Below are 24868 nucleotides of genomic sequence, written 5' to 3'. Positions count from 1 at the left end.
TAACTGCTGAGGTCATCAGTCCCCTAGAACTTAGAACTACTTAAACCTAACTAACCTAAGGACATCACACACATCCATGCCCGAGGCAGGATTCAAACCTATGACCGTTTCGGTAGCGCGGTTCCAGACTGTCGCGCCTAGAACCGCTCGGCCACTCCGGCCGGTGCACGCGATTGTTCCCTGACAAGAGGCGACAGGTGGGACAGGATCAGAGCTATGTGAAGTCGCAAAGAGGTAGAGTGGTCTGCACCCCTGCTTATGTTATTGACGCAGCGAAGTGTACTAAGGTGTGACCAGCACGATCACTTAAGTTGGCGAAGTGACATCTGTCGGACATCGAATACCAGTCCCAAAAAGGCTGAAGATTCCACCACACTGAGCAGTTGATCATCGAGGTAGAGTTCTGGTTGTGGATGGACAGAACAATGGCGACAGAAGTTTATGATGGATGCCTTGGTGCCTGGAAGCCAGAAGCCATGGGTGAGGGCGCAGGACAGCGCCTTTCACATGGCACAGACAAAAATCAGGAGTGGACCATGTGGTGTCTTAAGCGTTTTGTAAGCTGAAGACGGTGATGTGTGTTGGCATTGGGCAAAAACTGACCTAACAGCTGATTCCAGGCAGACGAAATTGTCAGAAGTAGAACAGCCTTAATGAAAACCACCCATGGACGGAGACTAAAGACCCCAAAACTTTAGGTACCAACACAGATGTTGGCTCACCATGCATTCGACCAACTTGCAGAGAACATTAGTAAAAGACTTACTGGGCGATATCTGTCCATCTCAAGGGGATGTTCACCCAGTTTCAGTACCAGGACGACCACGCTCTTTCACCACTGACATGAAAACTCACCCTTGCTCCACATACATTTGAAAATGGCAAGGACGTGAAGTTGGCTATCCACCAATTGGTAGAATTGAGATAACTATTAAAGATCGTCTTATTAACACCATGAGCTACGCTTTAAATGTTTATTTGTCGAACTGGTAGTCGCGTAAATAACTCGTCTACTGCATGTGACAGACAAAAACGACAGAACATACATCAATTTCAACAGTATATACAATAGCAGAAGTATGAGTCTACTTACATTACGTATCTCTACAGAAATGAAACATATGTCAATGAATATGATAGGATAGAATATGATATCCTTCCTAACTGACATGCATGTCACTGCTGTAGAGTTACAAGATGTACGTGGGCTTTTATTTCCGCTATTATGTATACAGTTCTTCTGTTGTAAAACTTATTTACATATAGTTGTTTGTTCCTCTGTATCAAATGCCACTGACTGTGGTCTACACACCTAAATACAAGTTGGAAAGTAAATATTTCAAGTGCAGCCCATAGTGTTTAGAAGGTATCCTTTATTAAACACTGTCATGTTTTGCTGTGGGTGCAGTCTGACCCTTGAGCCGCGTAAGGGCGAAGGGATAAAGGGAAAAGGCTCTAAGGCATTCCACTCACTGACCGGAGTGTTATATGGCGCTAGGTGACATGTAGTGAAACTAAGTGGGTTCACTCCATCTGCAGTTTGAGGACACGAAATGTAAGCTGATAATTATCAGATGCAGAGGCTTGAGCATAATGCAGAACAAAATGTTCAGTATACAGCATCTGTGTCGGTGTAGACAATGACATTAAGGGAGACACTGGGTGCACTTGCGGGGGACTGGTGTCCACAGAATAATCGGCCTAGTAACAAACCGTTCCCAGCATTCTTGTTTCTGTCGTTTTATTCAGTGATGAACCCAGGGACAGATCTGTTTAAAGGCACTGGGGTGCTACATTGATGAATGTTTGCTTAGGCTGTAGGATAGCCCATCTGTGATCTCTAATAGGTATAGCGATTTCTGAAGTTCATCAAGGTACAAGGTACTGTTTTCCAACTGGAGGTTGGCGGTGGGAGAATCCAAAGAGAGAGGGGACTACTAACTCCGCTGCCGATGGAATGGCTGCAGTTGTGCTCTTGGCAGCCACATCAATACCTCCACTTGGTGGGGTGCAAAGAGCTACAGCTGAGGCAAAGGCATTCCATTCAGTGTTGTTGAGAGACCATCTCAGGTAGGTGATGCTGAGGAAGGGACAGGTTGATCGTAAATTATCACAGTCACACAGGTCACCGTGGACTCCAAGATGAATGGAGGGAAGAAGACCGGGGTTGAAAATGCAAAGATCAGTTTCGATAGATTTACAACCATCACAGGTTTCAGTTCCAACCCACAAAGGGTTGTGGCCGTTGAAGTTACCCAAAATGAGGGAGGGGGGGGGGGAGGAGGAGGAGGAGGAGGAGGAGGAGGAGGAGGAGACGAAAAAGCAGTGCAGATAACATTCTGTGACATTTCACTGTCTGTGAGAGAGATACACATTATTAACAGTAAAATCCAGACATTTCTTCACATGAACAGCCACATCCTCCAAAGTTGTGTGAAGTGACTTGTTGACAGTAGACCATACATGCAAACACCCGATGTTCTTTCATAGTCAGCCTTATCATTATTATAGGGTTCACACAATGCTGGGAACTAAGGGCAGTGCATAAAGCTAGGGAAATGCGTAAGAGATGTTGCAGCTCAGTTGGGTAGTGGAAGGAACTGCTATAAGTTCACTGGAGTATCATGCTGTCGGTATCTCTTGGGGGTGTGAAGGGTAACAAGCAACAACAACCTGGTTGATTAACCATCGCTTTGCGTCCCCGTGCCCTAGCCACGAAGGGCACAGACGCCTTCGTATATGCGTGGAGTTTTACAGGTTACGCACCCTTGTGTGGGCAGGAGGGGGGGGGGGCACCGCCGTGCAGATACTTTACGACTCCTCTCCTCCCCCCTCATAAATTAAGGATGTGAAGATAGAAAAACACAAAAAGAGGGATGTACACCACGTTGGGCGACCTCTCCTGCACGATCCACACTTCCTTAAGATTTGGAAGAGGAATCATATATCCAACCCAACAATGGAGACTGTATAGCGAGAAGTGAGAAGTTGTAGAAAGTGTCTGAGGACAGAACAACTTAGTGCCGATCATGTTTTGATTTTGTTAATGATTTTGGATACGAAGACCATCCAATTACAATGCAGAGGGGGAAAAAAAACAGGATAGACTTGCTAACACAGAAAGGGAAGTAGCACTGCAAGGGCCGGGACACCCTGGGTGAGCGAAGTACGCTTAAACCACGATGATAGACGTGTGATGATCTTCCGCATGTATCACCTGCGATGCCAATAATCACAGAATTTTATGCACGATCCAGTCGGCTGCAGCATTTAAATGGTTATGTTTTAAGAGAAGATGGAATCTTCTGAAAACTTTTTTCTCCTCTTCGATTGGTGGCGTATTTTACGATGTATCCGAAATCTGTCGCAACATACCAGAGGATACTGTTTTGCCTGCGACGTCCCTTCCAAATAATGATTTGATTCTCGTGAATGTACACGGAGTAATGCTGAAGCATGTATCAATTAGTTATCAAGAGCTCCTGTCCTTTCCCTTATATTTCACTCTTTCTTCGAATTCCCTTCTGCCTACAATTTTGCCATTTATCATCCATCTGTTTTCCTCTGTTTCCTGGCCTTATCCTGCGTCTTCACGGGATGGGTATGTTAATCTGGATTTGGCAATTTTAGTGGAGGAGGATGGCTAGATGCTATTCCTGTCGCCATCTCGCGATGGCGGAGGCCGGCATTATTGTCTTCAGTATTTCATATTAATTTTCTTTGTTTTTGAAGAGTTACATTACAATACGATTCTATGTTGGTTTGAATCTGAACAAACGTTTAGCATTGTGATATCGACTTCCCTTTGTGAACCCTACTTCCTACAACTTCTCCTATGATCAGGTGACTCTTAGTTAACAAATGTCTTCACGAATATATTAACGCGGTGTTTCTATGTCATGGTGTTCCCGTTGCGCGCAGTGACCAAGTTGTTAATGGAATGTTGCACAACAAGCAATGGTTTGTATTCTGGTGACGAGTGGGTAGCGCTCGCAGATTTTTATTTCTGAGCTCTAACCATTAGTAACTGCAGTTCAGTTTCATACTGTTAACTCCACGATAACGCCCGTCGCCAAAATGTGAAGTACTGCCGCAGTATTTCGGGTGAGGATATTTAGCGCATTCATCTTACTATCTCAAATCGATGGACTTTCTTATAGTTACGGAGTTTAAGTAATGTAAGAGTGGATATATGTTCCCAGACATCACTGAAATTTAAGTGCTGAAGGAAGAATGGTGGAACATTAGCACAGCGTTTGAATGAAGAATTTTGTTGCCTGTTTCACGTTAGTAGTAATTGTGTTAGAAATGGACTGCACGAAACCAAGGTAATACAATACAAACCTTCAGAAAAATTCCAATATTTTCATCTCCACTTCCTGAAACACGTTATACATGAAGCAGCGGCTTAACTAGGTAAGTGGCGCCCAGGGCAAACTTCGACTTAGCACCCCCTCCACTCCTTGCCCATCACACGATTTTACAGTTAAGTAAAAGGTATGCCGTTCTTTTCTGTGCGCTACACACCAAAACATGGCACAACACGCTGTTCAAAGTAGCGTTGCTTGGAACAAAAACGCGATTCCTTCCATTGTCTGTCAATGCAAAACTGTAACCAAAGAAAACCACACTTTATGCTTTCGTCGCTTTGGCTCACTTGGCATAACGAAAGTGGTCCATCTATTAGCTGAAAACAACAAAACAGCATATCCGTACTAGCGACACTTATGTCCTACGAAGCAGTTGCTCAACACCGTCCACTAAGACACTCTTCATTGGTTCCCGCAATCTCAGTCCCCTTTTCCATTCTAGTGCTCTTATCCTTCATTTTCGTCCACTAATTCTACTTCTGTCTTTCTTCACCCTCTTTATTCCATTTTTGCATTGCTCGTTTGTTCCGCCCGTCACAAAACCGTTGCCCCTTAGGGTAGTAGCGATGAGGGCACGCAATGGGCCGCAAGACCCTGGAATGCTTCCATTATAATTTCCATCTTCCGTATATTCTGTTTTTACGTGGCTTCGTCTCACAAGCAAACTTTACTCATATCTGTGGCACACTGATGGACTTTCGCATATTGACAGCTGCTTCTGCTGCACGAATGTATGTGGCTGAGCTCTTAGAAGCGAGAGTTGGTTCGGCCAATGTGTAGTTATGGTGTGGTCACCGCACGTGGCTTGCCAGTTTGGCAGGAGAACAAGGCGTTCCGCTTCAGCTGTTCCGTTTAGGCTGCTTTGGAGTGAAGTTGTGCTTTGATCGTTTATGATATGGTGTGCCTTTGAGGCCGTATTGCATTTCCACTGAGAAAGATGGAATGCGATAAATAGAAGCAGTTTATAGTTTGTAGTCACGAAGTGGTACTGAGACTCTACGATAATATTTTCTGTACGGCGACTCCTGAACACCAAGTAATTTGTCTGATTATTTTACGACTTTGCGAGCTGTATCTGAACTGTGCAGTAGCTTACGCAATATTAACGGATGAATAGCAGAGTGGCAGAGTGGCAGTTGCTATGATAAATATTGGACAGATTTCTGTCATTTTACTGTTGTATCTTCTATGTGACCGGTTTTAGCGAGCTGGTATTTCAGTTGCCAAATAGGTTGTGTGTTTTACATGATTTTCAAATGTATTTTGAAAAACTACTCTTTTCTGGGTGTACTGAGGACAGCATGTGTTTCACGTAACTTGTTTGCTTGAAGCACAATCATAGTCCAAATCTGATACCTTTACTTCGGTTCCATATTCTTCGTGTATTCAGTTAAAGTGCAAATTCGTGAGGTAACAGAAGTGAGCTAATTCACGGCCTTGCATGTATGCCTGTTCGTAAGTAACTGAGCGAAATACTTCCGTGACTAATTCAATTAGTGTTTTACTCTGCATCGGTTTTGCTCGTAACGACTATTCAAAAACAAGCACTCGCTGCAGTAGTAAATTATAAGTTGCGTTCAGTAACTAACGCAACACTATTTTCCTGAAAGCAGATTGGTTTTATTCAGGATTCCAATACGTCGAATTATTCCCCCTTCCTCTGGCAACAAAACCATATTTTTTCAACATAAACTCCATTCGATGCGACTGCCTTACGCCACCTTACTAGGAAGGCCTATATTGTACCATTCTACAGGTCGACGTCGAAGTCTTTATGCATCAAAAAACCTCCCCATCATCCACGTACTGCTTCCCACGGAGTGCATCTTCCATTGGGCCAAACTCTTTGCTCATTATGGTTTTCTGTTAGGCTCCGAGGAACCCGGCAGGTACGCACCTTCGAGTACACCAGTGTCAGCACTACTAACAGACGTCCATTTGAGCAGCGAGGCGTTTGTCATCCGTCTATCACCTTGAGTGTGCGTGTTCGCACGTTCCAACACTGTACGAGTCACCGCCGTGTGTGGCCGTCCAGCACGCGGGATATAGGACAGGTTTGTGCGACCTTTTTGCGATGACAGACTCCTCGCCTAAAGACTCACGGTGCTTTTGTTCACTGTCTGGTCTCCACAGGCATCCTTCTAGCGCCTATGAATATCTGCATTCTTTTGTTTTTCGCCAAAAGAAACTCAGTGACAGCTCTCTGCTTGGAACGCACCTTCTTTATAGACGCCATTTTGAAGTCATGTGTAGCGCTTCCACTTATCGAAACTTCATGAAACTGTAGGGGCTGACGCGGGAATATTCCACGATGTCCCAGAATAGATCCTACATTTTTTTATCAGACATTGATCGAGAAAAAGATGTGTTGCATTACTTATTGATAGCGCGTCGTATTTTCAGATCTCGAAAGGTAAGCTCGCCTCGAGAGCTCCAGGGCAGCAGCTGTTTCGTCATCGCAATTATGTTCTATGACGTTACATAACTTGGTCGCAATCAACAGATGATTTTAGATGTCAAGAGAATTTCCGTTGCGTTACTTATGCGTGTCTAACCATGCCGGAGGGCAGTTAGATCGCGGGATAATACTTTCTTGGGGCTTTAATCACTTTTCAGAGATATCTTAGATCAGAGCTATTTAAAGTGGAAATTTGTGTCCACTGCTACTAGCGAAGTCACATCTAATTCAGGCAGACACCATACAACCCTAGCTACGCCACCGGCATTAAGTGGCAACATTGAAGAGCTAATGAGCAGTACGTGCCTGTTGTCGGATGAGGTTGTCCCTGGCGGCGAGCTGCGCGCGGATGCTGGCCTGCTCTGAGCGCAGCCGCCGCTCCAGCCCCAGCAGGGCGGTGAGCACGGAGTTGAGCTGTCTCCGGCGCAGCCTCGCCTCGGCGCTGAGCAGCTGGCGCCAGCGGGACTCTTGCGTGCTCAGCGCCAGCCGCGCCAGCGACAGTTCGCGACGCGTCTCCGCGCAGCACGCCGCATCTCCCTGAAACACGTCGACCTTACGTCAAAACACGAAGCTTTAGTACAGTAAACAACTAACACTTTATAGTCAACACTCCACCAGCAAATACACCATCTACTCACATTAACACGACCAACGCCTATGTTCGACGTGAACGTGCAATAACCACTCACGGACGGCAGTTGGCAGCACTAGCAGTATAGGGTATCTAATGTGTGTCTGGGGGATGTGGAAAACAGTGCAGCCGTTGTAATGCTGAAACAGAGCGATTTATCTGACGTCCAAAAGGGCATGATCACAGGCTTTCGGTCAAAGGTGGAAACGGTTAAGTTTCGAAACTATTAGCGTGCAGCCGTGGTTAGAGTATACCGTGCATGGCAAAATGGCGCTTTCCTAAACCGGCACAGAGGGAACTGTAGTTCACCAAGGTCCATAGAAGACAGGGGTGAACGACGGCTGCGATGTGAACGAGCGAAAAGACGTGCAGCTTTCGAGCAACTGTGGGCGCAGATGAACCAAGGGGGGCACCGATATTGTCTCCTCAACGAGCGCAGCAAGCACCTGGTTCATACACCAATGCCGATTGTTGTCCATCGGTGACGAAGGCTGGAATTTGCATGCCAGTACTGCAACTGGAAGCCACTGAGTGACTACAGATGGTCTTTCCTGGTGAATCACGTTTAATGGACAGATGGCCGTTGCCGTGTACGGCGTGAAACGTCCTAAAGCAAATACCCGGAAACAATCGTCGAAAGGGTCAGGGCTATAGGGAATTCTCAGGCTGATGTCATTCTGGAAGATACAATAGATCAACACAAGTATGCCTCTATCCTTGGGGAGCATGTTCACCCCAACATGCAGTTTGGTTTTCCTCTTGGCACGACAGAATCTACCAGCAGGACAATGCAACGTCTCGCACAGCTCGCGGTGTACATGCGTGGCTCTAAGAGCACCAGGGTGAGTGCATCGTACTCCCTTGGCCACCAGGCTACCCGCATTTAAACTAATCGAAAATCTGTGGGACTACGTCAATCGAGATGTTCGTGCCACGGATTCTTAACCGAGAAACCTAGTGCAGGTGGCCACGAAACTGAAGCGGCATGATAACTACATCCCTGTCGCTACTCACAGACACTCCCTGAACGCCTCGCAGCAGTCCGCGCTGATAGAGGTAGTTATGCAGGCTTTTGACAGATGATCACATGTTCCTGGAGAGTGCATTATTGTATGAAAGATGCTTGCGCGCTAACAAGGTTACGTGTCGAGAGCAGCACTCGCTGCCATTACAGAGAACTTCTCAGGAAGCTAATTTGTACCGCATTAACTTACTATCTGTTGTGGAGCAGCATTTTTTTCGCAACAAATTTCGTCAGTGTGTTTTGAGATAGACGTCTCAAAAACCAGTGTTAACGGTTAGAATATTTTAAATCGAGCTGTTATAACACCTGACACAGAACAGCTGCAATCGCTTCTGATGGCGAAGCGCTGCATGGACCTAGTGCTCCACAACCGCTGCTAACTGACCCAAGTATGGTATAAACCTGAGAGTTTCTCACGATGTAAACACACACACACAACACACACACACACACACACACACACACACACACACACACACACACACACACACACACACAACACATACAATATACGAGTGAGAGAGAGAGAGAGAGAGAGAGAGAGAGAGAGAGAGAGAAATGGTTCAAATGGCTCTGAGCACTATGGGACTCAACTGCTGTGGTCATCAGTCCCCTAGAACTTAGAACTACTTAAACCTAACTAACCTAAGGACATCACACACATCCATGCCCGAGGCAGGATTCGAACCTGCGACCGTAGCAGAGAGAGAGAGAGAGAGAGAGAGAGAGAGAGAGAGGAAGGGGGGGGGGGGGGAGACCTCATGAGGTGTTCAATTCAACTAACACAGGAAGGGTATTAATTAGAATTGTTAAGTACATTATGCTGCGATTCCAACGGATGAACACAGGCAAATTGCCTAATTAATTAAGTCACTTAACTTAATCTGCAAATTTACACATTGTCATCAATTTTCATAAGCCATTTGGAGCCATCTGTGTGTTGCCTGGGTACCGAGTCATGAAGGCATTGTAATTTTTGCAACCGCCAGTAAGTTGAATTAAGAAAGCCACAAGCTGGCGTAAATCAATAAGATTCGAAACAGTTGCCTTCGAACCTGAACCGCAGACACGTAGTTGCGGAAGGAGATGGTTTTCCCGTTTCTCGGGCGGGTCATTGTTCTGCTTCCACATCAGGTTACTCAACCCAAGCGCGAGGTGTTTATCTCGACCCTCCGGAAAATTAGCCGCAGGAATCGTCACAACTGCTGCCACCGCCGCTCCTCTTGAGGTTAGCTGCAGGAACAACATTTCTCTCCGAGTAGACACACCACCGAGGTGTCCCCGCAGCCATAAAAACCACGGCCATACGCTCTCCAAGACCGTTCATTTTGTTGCTAGCCTTAGACGATGCTTGTTCGCGACAGTATTGCTTAATAAATAGTTCGGAAGTTGGTACCATCATTATTAGACATGAACTGGCTCCCATTGCTTTAGAACCAGTCTTGTATAAAATCCGAGGAGTAACAGATTGCGCCACGGGAGACTCCACGTGCCTACTGCATCAGCCATAATCGCGTTGCAAGTTGCTTGTACCGTTCACTGGTCGATGCTGATTTAATAATTTTCTTGCGTCCTGGCCTTTCTGTCCATATCACGTATTTCCCATGGCCAGCAACGCTATCCCTTACGAGTTAGTAGTTACTTTGATTCTTCAACAAGTTTCACTGGATGGGATTCCATACTTATTGTGAAATGAGATAGGAGTCTGAGGTCTCCGCGGTCAACGGACAGAAGATTATCTTTAGCTGCTAAGAGGGAAATTTTATCAGACACACAGTCAATACACATACATATCTTCGTAATACAAACGCCAGATGACATTTATGCATGCAGTTCTTAGTGCTGTAGATACTCGGAGGAGGAGGATTCAAGCAACTAACAAGATTAAAGTTTTTCTAAGCCCCGTCGAAAATAAATTTAACTTTTTAACGGCAAGTTAATATCATAATGTCTTGTCTCTTTCTTTAAATCCCAACTTCAACTAGCTAATTGCTTCATGCTCTGTAAGAGGCCTCCTACTACTACCTAGCACATGCACTCTAACAGCACTTTTCTAAAGATATGAAACACGACCTGTTTGGAATTTCACGCTCGTGTACGAGAATGCCTTTTTGTCGGATTTTCATATTGAAAAACTAACTTCCTGGCTCTCTAAGGATCGTTAACTCCTGGCTTCATAAATATTTAACACTTTTGGGAACATCCCCCACTGAGATGACCCACAACGTGCCTCCTATACCAAAGAGGTTTGCAGTCGACTTCGCGTAATTCAAGAAACTCGTGGAATTTTATTAACATTCAAGCCTTTCAGCAGGTCATCATCATGAGCAGAAGCTGAATGCACGCAGTTACATTGGTCACTTTCTGGTTGCACTAGCAGACAGAACAACCCATGTGGAAGGTGCCCTTCCCTGTCAGTGCCCTTTGGGAATGCATAAAAGCACCTGTTCTCATGGGTAAAACTCCAGCCCTTAAGCCAGTATAGCAGGCACGGCAAAGAAAGCAACCACATAACACGGCCAAGAATGATGCTGCAACAGTTTTCTTGAAGTATTTGTCAATTCAGGTTTCACATGTTAGACTCTTTTCGTGATGTGTAAGAACTTACCATCCGTGCAGCTCCTTTATACAGAATCAAAGTTCGGAACCACATTGGAAATCGTATTCTATTGAGACGAACCCTTACTCTACTACAAAAGCAGTGAGCTGTACAAACACGGACTCTTGTCAATTGTCAGTTAAAGTCTTAAAATAGCATGCAATGAAATAAGGTAATCGTATTCAAGCAGTAAACCTGTAAGTACAATGCTGCATTTCATCGTCTGTCGGAGAAATTAACGGTAAACTCTTGGCAAAAGTAACAAGGAAGATACCCATTCTACAACTGCGCTGACCCGAAAAACCACACGACCGAAATGACCAAGAAATTTGTACCTCTTGTCTCATACGAATCGTGGACGTGTAAATGAGAAGATCCATCAAACTCCCTCGCTAAATAACTGGCTGGCGAATTTGTCCGGCATTTTGTGTTGTCTAACTTGTTCTTGTTCCTGTGGAATTTTGTATGCGAGCCTACTCGGCTGCTACCGAAAGAAGTCATTCGCAACGAAATTTCCTAAGTTGAGAGAGTAACATTCGGTAAAAAAAAGAGAAAAAACTAATTCTTATGGCATTCTTGGCTGGGAGACTCCGGAGCGCAGATTCAGTAGCCTAATTGGAAATTTTTTTCTGTCCTTCGCGCACAATGGCATCTTTCCTTCGTAAAGGTCAAAGTTACTTTTTTGTGTATGGTAATTGTATGTGACTAATGTGCGTATATAGTGTGGTGTGGTTCCATGCTTTTGTTGGATTATGGTGAGGGAGGGGGGGGGGGGGAGGGAGAACGGGGGCGGTGTCTACACACAGCCTACTCTCTAATAACACCTGAGTGTAGCAGACCTCTAGTGCCACATACCTCCGGAAACCAACAAAGGATTTTTCGCTTCAATACCACGCAAGATCACTGCTGTATTGCGTTCCGCTGAAGGTGGACCAGCACAGTATTAAGCAAGAGGCCACAAGATTTTGGCTCGTCAGTATAACTAATTTCATGCCATGATTTTTTTTCTTCTATTCGTAAGTACGAGTACGTTATCGTCACCATTTTTCTCTGTAGGATTGCTATCTCCATGATTTAGAAGAACTTTCATTTGCAATCCGACCGCACGTAAACTATGATTTCTTAGCACACATTACAGCAACATATTAATTGGTAATTTTCTATGTGCACTAAACGCGGAGCCTCAGGTTTTTCTATGGTCTGTAATGTCCAGGTGGTATCAGACTGCGAATAGTCAAAAAGAGTAGGCACATAGCTTAAGTATTCTAATGAAACAGAGACCAAATATCTGTTATAAACATGTGAAGTTTTTGTTAAAGGTAAGTCACAAAGGTTCACCTGGAGTCCAGTCTGGTAACCACGTTCGCGATCTGGACCATAGTAACATATTTACATACACAGACAGTTAAAGAACGGAAATTCTCACGCCGAAACCACAGAACGTCTGCTAGCTTATGACTTGCGGCTGACAATATGAACTTGTTCAGAATGAACAGAAGCATCCATTCCGCCAACACAAGGGAGACGAGCTGTGTTTTGAGCACATCTTTAGCCACTATCTGGGGAAGTGCGCAAATTCATGGAGCGTTCATTTTCAGCTGACAATCACAGACGTTGGAGGCTTCCCTTCAATGGCAAGTTATCACATTTGCCACAGGAATATTTTAGGTCAATTTAACTTCGATGTGGAGACATAATTCGCTGCAAAGGGTAGACCGTAGTCAAACTCTACTCTTAAAAATTAGTACCATAGGTTACTTGTGGTATAGTATCTACGTCACTGAAATGCGTTGGCAAGTACGGAAGCTGTTTTTGCGTAAATCGGATACAAACGTGCTTGTTTGATTCAGTTATTCAAATTTTTATTTTTCACTACGATTTTCATACAAAATCATTGCAGACAAATTCTAGAATTATATGTATCGATAGCTTTTAGTCGATACATTCCAGTTACACTTACTATTTGAGAGTCTAAGAAGTAAGTCAAATTTTACAGGGTGTTTTCTTCTACGTAGTGTTGATTCTGGAATTTCACAGTTATATTTTATCACCGTTTTGTTTTAATGCGGCCTCCGTACGTTTTAACTTATTCTGAGACTCTATCGTCGGTACAGAAGTCCAAACGAGTAGAAAAGAAGCAGTGAGTAGCAGTAGCAGGAAGCAGATCAGAGTCCGCCTTAGTATGGTACGCGCGCAAACGCCGGTGAAGGCCGGCGCAACCGCTGCATGCAAATGTCGTAGGTTGCTCGCTCCTCAATCACGGGCCCCCGCTACAATGTTCAAAACTTTACTAATTCAGGAACCCCTGCGTAAATCAGTTCCACGCAGCGTTTTTTTACAGTTGAATTAAACTTAATACCGTTTAAAAGTATTTTCGGACTGCACCTGTCCATTCGTTCCTGTGGATCGTTTACACTACTGAAAGGAGTTTGCTCCGCCCTGGAGGTAATGGACCGGTATTTTCCTAATCCTCCTAAACGGGTAGTGGTCCGGATGCACCAGGACGGATCAAGATCGAGTGTTTCCAACACTCATTGCAGAGGAACTTGTTAAAATCCTGTCAGGAAGCAGCAAGTTACGGAAGCGCTAGCAGCGAGAACAGAAAATGGCCAATGAAAATACCTGCATTCTGCTCCCGGTTAGGTTCCGCTGGAAAGCCTAAATGTTGAAGCATTTCGTTAAGCGGTATGGAGCCAGCCGACAGCCCTCAGACGCTGGTGTGGTGTGCCCTTAGAAGCGGAGGGACTGTAGCGAAACTTCTTTCTGGACTCAATTGTTGTTGATTCTGAGTAGCCAACGAAGTTCTTTCAGCACTTCAATTCTACAACAACCTCCAATGCGTTTCCGTGAGCTGGTGTGCATTCCTGCTTAGGCACTTCGAGGTTTTCTAGGCGACTTTTGCCTCTGAGTGAACATGCATGCGTCCGATAGGCACACCCCTTGCATAAGATAGCGGAGCCACAAGCTACCTCGACGGTTGGTGGTTCACTAAACAGAACAGACTTGGTGACGTTTGATTGAAGCAAAGAGATTCGACCGTTTCCGTGGAAATTTGACAGTGGCTTTTGTGACACTTTTTCCTTTATTGACACTAACTTTTATTTCAGTTTTGTTGTGTGGGTATTATTGGCGGAAGTTGCTACGTGTCAGTTCGAGTCCGTGTAGGCACTGCAAACGGCGTACATATTACATTCCAGTGGTCGGACCTGAGAATATCTCTGAAAGTAGCTAGATCGCTAAAAGCCTCTCGTGATTGACACTGGAGTAATGGAAAGTTTAATCCTGTCTCGTGGATCAAAGCGAGACTGGCTTATTTAGAATGATTTTCTTTTGTGTAGCAGGCATCAAAATTAATACGGTTCCGACAATGAACGTCCCCAATTAAATCCCCGGAGTAATACGTCGCTTTGTCTCATGCGGTAGCATCACCGAGAGCACTTCGATTCAGGCTGCAGCTGCGAGTGTGAAGCAGCGTTACAATACAGAAGCTCTGAGGAAAGGAACGTCTAGCTGTAACACTATTTGAATGCTCTCGCCTTGAAAGAGATTAACGTACTTGGTTTCTATGAATCATCTAAAAAGATAATAAATAAAAAGCTAGGTATGGTTCCGAACGTGTGTTATTGTCTGCCAGTGTGTATAAGGGGCAGTCAAATAAAAATAAGACAGATGGAAAAGTGAACCGTTTATTATTTCGAAAGTAATAGTCATAACTTAATACATTTATCTCACTGTGAGACAAGACAGTCAGTGACATCGAAAAATGATTGCTGTTGTCTACGGAACTAAGAGTGTACCCAGGCTTGCACGTATTCGTCCGAAGGTAACCGACGACCACAAATTTATTTTTTCAAGGCTCCACAGTCATGGAGTCGGGGCTGTATCGAGACTGTGTAAGGGCTTTCCAGTGAAACTTCTACAGGGTATTCTAAACAGTCTAGAGAAGATGTGGAACCGGTGTAGAAGTTTCAATGGGAAAGTTTCATATCGTACACAGTGTCCCGATCTCTTCCCCATGCGGTTTCCACATTTATGGAGCCCTGAAGAAAGACATTCGTGGCAAATTTGCTTCCGACGAAGAGGTACATGCCTGGGTACACTCATGGTTCAGCAAGCAATCGCAAACATTTTCCCATGATTCCAGAATGAGATTTTCACTCTGCAGCGGAGTGTGCTCTGATATGAAACTTCCTGGCAGATTAAAACTGTGTGCCGGACTGAGACTCGAACTCGGGACCATTGCCTTTCGCGGGCAAGTGCTCTGCCATCTGAGCCACCCAAGCACGACTCACGACCCGTCCTCACAGCTTCAATTCTGCCAGTACCTCGTCTCCTGCAAGGTTCGCAGGAGAGCTTCTGTAAAGTTTGGAAAGTAGGAGTTGAGGTACTGTCAGAATTGAAGCTGTGAGGACGGGTCGTGAGTCGTGCTTGGGTAGCTCAGATGGTAGAGCACTTGCCCGTGAAAGGCAAAGGTCCCGAGTTCGAGTCTCGGTCCGGCACACAGTTTTAATCTGCCAGGAAGTTTCATTTTCCCATGATGTTATGGACCGTCTTCTGTCACAGTGGAGTGATTGTATTAACAGTTTTGAAATAATAAACAATTTACTTTTCCCATCTGTCTCGTTTAATTTAACTGCATCTTATATATGCTTGTGACATTGCTTTGCACATTCTTATTGGATGTATAATAAGCTACGCCTAAATTAGTTCATATTGGTTTCTATTATTTTGTTCTTGTTATACACCTTAATGCTTGTTATTTGCCTCTCAGCTTACTCGGCAGCTTCCTTTGAGTGTCAACTAAGACTGGAACGTGTCAACTGTAGAAAGGAAGGAAGGAAGGAAGGAAGGACCGTTAGGGTTTAACGAGCTATCTACGTCAAGATCATAAGAGATGTAGCACATGCTCGGATACAGGGAAAGTGAGGAAAGAAACAAAGCGTGTTCTTTTGAAAGAAATCATTGCAGCATTTGGTTTGAGGGAGTTAGGGAAACCACGGTAAGCTTGAATTTCTCTGGCCGGACGGCGATTTCAAAGGCTATCCTCCTGCGTGTTTCCGTCTCGCTCGGTCGTGTCGACTCTAAACTACAAAACTTTAGTTCTTTTTGTTCTCGAAAAGCATTTTTACTAAATGTTTTGGGAGTATATTTTAGGATTATATCGGTAGTTATGTCTTTTGGCCCTCTCACATAAATACTAATTTTAAGTAAACTGAACTGGTGAACTACAACTCACAAAGGACTTAATATGTGTGTGCCCCATTCCTGGAAAGGAATTTAGGATACCACGTGAAAATGAAAAATGCTAACAGACAAGGAGAGCACATGGTTGATGTGATTATACTATCACATCAGGTATGTTCTCTGGGTGACTGGTTTCAGTGTGTTCTTCCGTCTAACCGCCGTACTCTCGCACCGATTACAGCACCATTTACCACGAATATAAAAGAACTAAAGAACTGGTTCGGATAAACTAGATATTTTTTTGGCATACAATCCGAATCCGCAACAAAAAGTGGGTTTCCACCTGAAAATACAGACTACTTCTCCCCTGGGGTGGGGTGGGGGGGGGGGGGGGGGGGACGGGACGGTGTGGGTTAGGGGGTGACCAGTATTAGCATAGACATATCTCCTCAGTAAACATCTTTTCATCTGAAGCTTTTTTCATACGATGCGTATTTTTTGAGATATTTAGTTGTTCCAACACACACGCTTAGTGAAGACCTAGAAGATTTGGGAAATTTTCTGAGAGATGCAAATGTTTCTCATTGCTTCGAAATGGGGTCCACAGCGTGAACCAAGTGATCAAGTAAAATCGTTTTCCTTTATTTAGCTGGAATCATTTCAGAATATGCAACTGATAGCTCCATGTAAATATGTACATGTAATCTGGACTTTAAATGTTCCTATTCTGAGTTATTCGTACATACTGATCACTTGAAATTTACCACAGTTGTCGAAATATGCTGACTGTGTGACATATATTTCTTTATTTAGTAATTATAGCTAAATAGATAAGGTCACGTTAACAATTTCTTATTTACCAATTGCTACTTCTTCCCTCATAGACCTCCTGATGAATCACCATTTGCTATCCACTGTACGTCTGTACTCGCAACAGAAGAGAACACGATGCACTCCCATCAACTATTAGCGAATCCGTCGTGAAATAGAAACGATAGAGCGCCCACAACTCAAAAGTGATCATCGGCACAAAAACCCAGTTTAGAGATTCGTACTGCGCTGAAAACGGAATGAGAAAATGTCTTTACCCCACTCCAAACCAAGGAAACTCTGTATGAACGCCTATGCCTTGTACCATGTTTCGGCAGGTAGGGAGTAAACTTTTCTCGCCAGAACACCTGCACGCAAGGCATACATCATAGTGATAAATGCTGGGCGTTGTCCAACGTGGTCGAAAGAGAAACACCACGGGGCCACGGAACCGTGGAGATGCTAGTGGACTGGAAAAGTTTTTTGTATCATGTAATGTGTCCGATGAAGTGTGTCGGTTGGGAAAGTCTGATGAACGGTGTGTACTGGCGCATTTGAGTAAATAATGTGGCACAACTACTATCATCGAACAATTCTCAGACACCACGTCGGCGGCTTATCTCCACAATTTGTGTGAATACAGCTGCGGGTTTCCCACCTCAAAGAAACCAGAGATCGATGCTGGGATCCGAATCCAGGACCTCCATTCAAGAGAGAATGACTAGTTATTAGACTACCGCTCGACTAGGTCTACTGTTACAGAAGCAGATATAATTATAGACTGTTGGTTTCTCAGGGAGAGGGTTTCGCGCTTCTTGCTGCGCAACGTGGCATTGTTTAGGATGAGTGTTACAACGGAATTTTTATAATTTCTTTGATGTGTACAAGCAAACAATGTTCTGGAAGCTACGATTGTAAACTCAGAAGACTGCACAAGCACCGGCGGGGGGCTTGGGAGGAGGAGGAGGAGGAGGAGGAGGAGGAGGAGGCGGAGGCGGCGGCGGCGGCGGCGCGGTTTCTGGCCCCCAGCTTATTGGTTATAAACTGTCATAAGCAGAATTCCGATTTGTATCTAACTTAAATTTTATACAAAGAGCAGCAGCGCTTACTTTATACTCAATAAAAGATGGATACCGTTAAATATCTTAGTTCATTTTCGAAAATGAACTACCTTAGTTCGTACCTGGCGAATTAGTACACCCGCGTGGATCGTGGTTGTTAAAATTAAAGATCCGATCTTCTCCGTTGTAGCAAGGGCTGTTTGACGAACAAGAAATCACCAACCGTAGTTTAACGTTAGTGCTTTGGTGCAGTTGTTATACCAATTCTTCATAGGAAGATTTCCAAGGGAGAGTAAAAGAATTTCAGCTGTGAATGTAACTATGAATAATTTATTTTTCAGTAATTGTGAAAACAATTACCTCTCACTGCAATGAAACGCTTACTTAATTATACCATGATCGATTTACAGACTTCTAACCTTATCACATCTACCTGTTCACAGTGAGATACAATAAAATGGTGCAATAATTCCTTTACATATTATGTGTGTGCTAACAAATTTGTTAACGTCTCCCGGTCGTGAGATTAACGAGTCTTACATTAATATTAAGAATGTGTATAACCTACGAATGTTTTTAATGTCTGACAAGCGACGTGTATACCGTGATGTCTAACTTACGTACTGAAGGATAACCTGATTGTGTAGGCAGTTTGTTTATACCATAAATTAGCAGAACAAAGTGGGAACACCACAGGTTTTCTTAAATACGTAATTTAGACAACATCATTATACCGATCTGATGCTGATTTGAGGGTCGTTAATCAACCACCGGAGGTGGTAAAATTTGTTAGCACATACAGAATATGTAATGTTATGTAGTGCACTGGTTTGCTGCATACCACTTAACAGGTACATCTGATGAAACCAGTAAGCATCGAAACAGATTATGCTACAATAGCATTTAATTGCAGTTTGAGACGATCTCTCTTTTCCTAACTGATCATACCTGCAGCCCCGATCAACGACACGAAGTTTAATCACATGTATTTCACCTTCACACTTTCATCGTTCTCAGTATTTGCAGTCAATTTCTTCCGACTTGCGTCAGCATGCGTGTCATTTCAGCAACGCCTTACTCACGCGAGGAACCACGAATTTCTTAAAGCGGTTTGATTTGCCTGAAATTGGCTGCAGCACGCGATCGCGCCACACGACTTGCCGACGACCTTGTCCTGCCTTTGGGAGTGCAGCCTGCAGCGTGTATCTGATGAAGTAAGCGACTGCCAGGAAGGCCGTCCACAGCAGCTGTTAGCCGCGTGGGGGCGACCTGGGTCCTACCGGATACTGGCTGTTGCTGCTGCTGCTGCAACTTATCTGATCTCAACTGCCGCCAGCCGGAAACACAAATGGTCCGCCTGCATCACGCACACTGCCAACGCGTACTCTAACTTCCGCCGAGACAAAGCGAATTGTCTCAATAAGGCTAGCGGGGAAAATCCATTGCAGAAGATACTGAAGATAATGGCTGTTTATCTAAGAGTCATTTTGAAGGCGGTTTCCCCAAGTCCATCTAGGCAAATGATGAGCTGGTTCCATAATCACGCCTCAGAAAACTCCAATAGGCAACTGATGGACTGCCGAAGTTCTTCCTAGGTGACGCCAATGCAACAATGCAGCTTTCCTGTTCCAAGTTTTACACTTATGCAAGCCCATTGCCACTTTTTGTTAATGCACATTTCTCCGCCACAAAAAGGTAAAACGGATTGAACCATTAGCATGTGACTAGAAACCGAACGTCTGTCTATAGTGGATTGCGGATCGTAATTGTTACCAAACAAATTATTTTTCCCGATGTGCTGTGGAACTGTTTCGACGCGGAAGAAGTGTGCGCGCATGTGTGTGCGTATTCCAGTGCCTTGCAGCGCTTCCATAGGTTTCTTCTCTCATGGCTGGTATCCATGGATGATATAAATAAAGCTAGTAGGATTTTTTTTTCGTTTGAAGTTTACTGCTGAAGAACCGTTTAACAATTTTTCATCATGACTGTTTTGCTGCACAATACGATTTCTAGCATAACAGTATAGCTTAATCATTTACGAACACTACGCCGAGCATTCAAAACCAAAGTCACGTGTTTTAATGTGTTACAGAAAAAGAACACTGGGAAGTTAGAGATATTATTAGCTTTCTCACATATTAGTTTACTGAAATTCATGACCGATTACGGGGCTGCAGTCATTAGATCCAATGAGTACAGCAGCGACACGTAGACAAGTAGTAAATACATTGGCTACGATTTAATGCACCGACTATGCAGCTGTGTGTCCCTGCTGCACTTTGATCGTGAAATGGCTGCAAAGGAGAAACCAACCATTAACTTTCCGTAATCAATATGTTACCAAGGCACTGAATTCTATAGGGTAATCCGTTACAAACGTTATGTTTTCCCACCGCCCTCATTTCGCGACAATGTCAGTAAAACGTGTGTAGCTTAGTCTAAGGAAGCTAGCTAGAATTATTCCTTCAAAGAGACATTAATGTATGTATAGTTTGAACATCGCACTATTGTCTGTTCTATCAATAACATTAATGGAAACATGGGTTTATTATTTTTCCATCCTGGACTCCGCTGATTTATTGAGTGTGCATCTGTTCTACACATAAGGTGTTCTATGTAGGATTACAAACACGGAGTTATCAGTCTGATCAATATTTTTTTCGATTCCAAGGCTGAAAGTACGATTTCTCAACGTACTCTCATCGGGAACACATCAGTAGTAACCTTTTTCAAGTATGGTTGCATAATAGGATTACGATTGGAGAGCTAGCTATCAGATGCTGTAATTGTCCGTTCTGCGCCACGTGAGAAGAAAGCTGCTACACAGACTTCATTGGTGACGCCTACAATCAGATTGCTGCTTCAAATCACTTTTGTCACGTTTTAGTTCCTTGTTATTTATGTTCCACACTTATCTATTACGATTCTGTTAGTTTTGAGACATCACTAACGTTATCTATATAAATCACACACACAGTATTACCACAGGTCTAATAAGCCACGTTCGCCACTTGTGTGGTATACTATCGGCGTAACACTCTTGCCCTCTCGCCTTTAGACTTTGTTGCACCTGAAGCACTTCCGACAAACAGCATGTCAGCAGGCTCCCTGGCGGCGTGGCGATTGTAACAGTTCGGCGTGTCACGTGACGTAGTCAAACCTTGTCCCGACCAACGGCAAGCCGATTGTGCTCAAGATGAGCAAAATGTGCGTCATCAGTGCATTTGATCGCGGGTGCCCGACACAGGGGAAGCTTTCACCGAGGTCATGCACGCACTGGACCTTCCGCTAGTGAAGAGTATACCGTGATTACCTCGATTCGGAAATTAAAAAAAAAAAATTGCAGCAATTACAGTCATCTGCTGTGGGTAACTACAAGTTGGCGACAAGGGCCACTGCCGACTACCGCGGACTATAGCGGTGGAAAGATGGAACACAGTGCGATTTATCACAGTGCAACAAACAACTCGCTGGCTCCATGCTGGACGACGACGACGACGACGACGACGACGGGTCATACCATGACTCGTAATGGGGTACAGACTCCACTGGTCCAAACTTGTACCTCTACTCACCGGACGCCACGGGTCAGAGATATTAGCGTGTAGTCAGAATATCGACGAATAGCTTGAGAAACTGAGGACACAACTAACGAGTCTTAAGCGTTTGTATTCCCCCAGGTTAGGAAGTAGATTTACTTTAAAGGAGACTTTTGGAGGCGATGAAATGAGACACTTGTTGAGTCTATGATTGTCTAGCCAACGAACGGCGTAGTAACCTACTCTCTATTTGTATGCGTCCGTTGGTTCGCCTTCGACACTTCTCAAGGAACCTATAACTTCACCAGGACATTATCCCTTCGTCCCCAGTTGTTAGAAACGTTTTAGCAACACATCGGGTCACGCAAGCGAAGTGTCCCTGGTCACCAGATTACAATCCTATACTGCGCATTTGGGAGGCTGCAGGGCGAGAGGTGCACACCCCGTTCTGACCGGTCGGTGAAATATGGGCGGATGTGACAGGTCGTAGACAGGCATATCTACCACAAGCTTTCGGCGCCTCGAGGAGTGCATTCCACGGTGCGTCGATGCAGTCATGATTAACGCAAAATACAGAAAGTAGCATCCTGTGATTACAACATCAATGAGTCACAATTGGAATCAGTACACTTTTACAAACACCAGGGTCTTGCAACTCTTAGTGATATTAAATGGAATGATCACAAGGTTCAGTCGTACGTAAGGCAGGAGGCAGACTACAGTTCATTGGTGGAATGTGGGGAAAATGCAGTCAATCTACATTCACGAGTCACTTGTGCGTTCTTTCTTAGGAGATTGCTCTCATGTGTGGGACCCATATCAGATTGGTTGACTGGCGACTCCATGGAGTGCTGTGTGCACAACGACCATATATGTTAAATTAAAAGAAAGGTCAGCGTTGGCCGTAATATTGATGGTTTATTGATAGCAGAATCGATTTTCGATCACATAGTGATCATCTTCAGTGCTGTACAAATTAAACTCAGACACTGGTGTCAAGTTATCAGTAACCAAAACTGTGACCGCTTCTCAGTTTTGGTTATTGATAACTTGATACCAGTGTCTGAGTTTAATTTGTACAGCACTGAAGATGATCACTATGTGATCGAAAATCGATTCTGCTATCAATAAAACATCAATATTACGGCCAACGCTGACCTTCCTTTTAATATCAGATTGAACTAACAGGGTGTAGTAAATGTACACAAAGGGTGGCACGAATGGTCAGTTGCTTTTACTCGCAGGAGAGCGTTGATGAAATGTTGAAAAACCTGCTTTGGAAGAGACTTTGAGACATATGCGAACTATCCCACAAAAGCCTACTTACAAAATTTAAAAAACTGTATTAAGTAAATTATCTACTCTTCAGCTTCCTACGTGTGAAGACTAAGTTTGATAACAGCAAGCACAGTAGCTTTTAAGCATTCATTCTTCCCACGCTTCATGCACGATTGAAACGGGAAGATAACATGTGGCACCATTTATGTATCCTCTCTCGTGCGTTTCATAGTGGTTTGCAAAGGATGGGTTCAGACGTACTTGTAGAGTGGAAAGAGAGGCTAAACGCTATTTGGTAGGTGCCTCTTATTTCGGCTGCACGTAAGATTTTACCATACCGTGATTTGACTATACAGAAGCGCCGCAGCAGCTGTTATGGTTATGTTTAACGCTTCCTCTTACAGGCATTATGTAATGAAATCCAAATTGCTGGTACAGGTTTAGTGTTTCTACTGCGAATGAGCCATTATGTTCGATTGCCAGCTTCATATCATCTGCGAAAGTTACATAATATTTTTATTTTGTTTTATTATAATGTAATCGTATTTTTAGATACACATACAAATTTTGTACTTACGTCCACGTATCATCAGTGGTCGCTGTCACTATATTCTGTAATCGCGTGGTGTAGATTTAGGACTTATGTCATAAGAAGTTTTGTGGTTTGCTGCTGTTAATAGCCCTTTCCCGTAATTTTTATAATTTGACGTTTAACAGTCAGATTTGACAGATTAAAAGGATCAACAGTTGGTCAAAGATGCTATGCGTTATAGTTGCTATGGTAAGTTTATATCATTTTGGGCTGCATGTATGATCTTTTTAATCAGTGTGTATGTAGGTTGTCGTCTGTCTCTATCCGTTGTCTTTGGTTAGGTATTCAATAAAATTTTGTGTGAAATTTTTATGTTTTAAATCTGTTTGTTAATTTAAAATATCGTCAGGAAATTTAATTATTAGACCTTTAGATAACATATATGAAACTTTCATTGCTAACTTCATTTGTTCTGCTTTGCGGTTATTGTTCTTTAAGTAGTTTAAGAATGTAGACGGGTTATTTTCAGATACGTGGATGACACTTGCCCTTATAGACTGACATCCAACATATCCATCAAGCACTAAATAAACCACTTCCTAAAATGCACTTCACCATGGAAACAGGAAAAAGAAAATCAATTTCCAAGACCTCAAATCATTATCAATAATTCACACATTTTCGAAATTTACAGAAAGCACACAACAACTGACAGCATTATAAATGCTAATTCATGCCACCCAAAGGCACCCAAGCTCTCATACTTCCAAGCTGCCATACAGAAAGAAGTCTGTATATTACGTTGTATAGCACAACAAAATGGTTTCACCCCGGACGTAGTAATGCAGACATACAGAAGAAAAACTATACATGCACAACCAAAAATTCGTCAGGACATAAAATTATCTAGTTAAACACGAAAAAAGGCTACACCAACATACATACATGTAAAATATTTAGGCACGATATCAAACAAAGTAGAACCCAAGTATCCAGATCGCATATAGAACCAACAACAGTATCCACTATGAACTTCACTCAGGAAAACACACATTACAAATATACACAAAACCAGGCATATACAGAATCTAATGTTAGGATTGCACTGCATTTTACGTAGGGCAGACAGGGCGCAACTTCAGTTTAAGATGTCGACAGCATAGGATAACCAAAACGCAGAACGAATGGAGTTATCAATGAACATTTTGTACACGTTACCTAAAGATCTAATAATGAAAGTACTGTAAGAGCTAGAAATTTGCATACTCTTAATTCAACGCCCTGACGGTGTTTAAATTAACAAATATAAAACGTAAAAATTTCACACAAAATTTTATTCAATAACTAACCATAAATAACGCATTGACGCAAACCTACAGCCA

The 24868-nt window shown here is 43.6% G+C and overlaps 1 protein-coding gene across 1 annotated transcript in view; it reads right to left on the bottom strand.

The window, feature by feature from the left end:
* Positions 1-24868, bottom strand: part of LOC124721360 — a 216279-nt gene that overhangs the window by 14797 nt on the left and 176614 nt on the right. Inside the window, exon 3 of the mRNA XM_047246294.1 lies at positions 7135-7365. Coding sequence (XP_047102250.1) covers positions 7135-7365 — 231 coding nt within the window. The remainder of the gene's footprint in view (positions 1-7134; positions 7366-24868) is intronic.

Source organism: Schistocerca piceifrons, chromosome X (assembly GCF_021461385.2).
Source record: "Schistocerca piceifrons isolate TAMUIC-IGC-003096 chromosome X, iqSchPice1.1, whole genome shotgun sequence".
In the NCBI taxonomy this organism is placed as follows: domain Eukaryota; kingdom Metazoa; phylum Arthropoda; class Insecta; order Orthoptera; family Acrididae; genus Schistocerca; species Schistocerca piceifrons.
The sequence above is the reverse complement of the archived record's forward strand: the minus strand, read 5'-3'. Positions and strand labels throughout refer to the sequence as shown.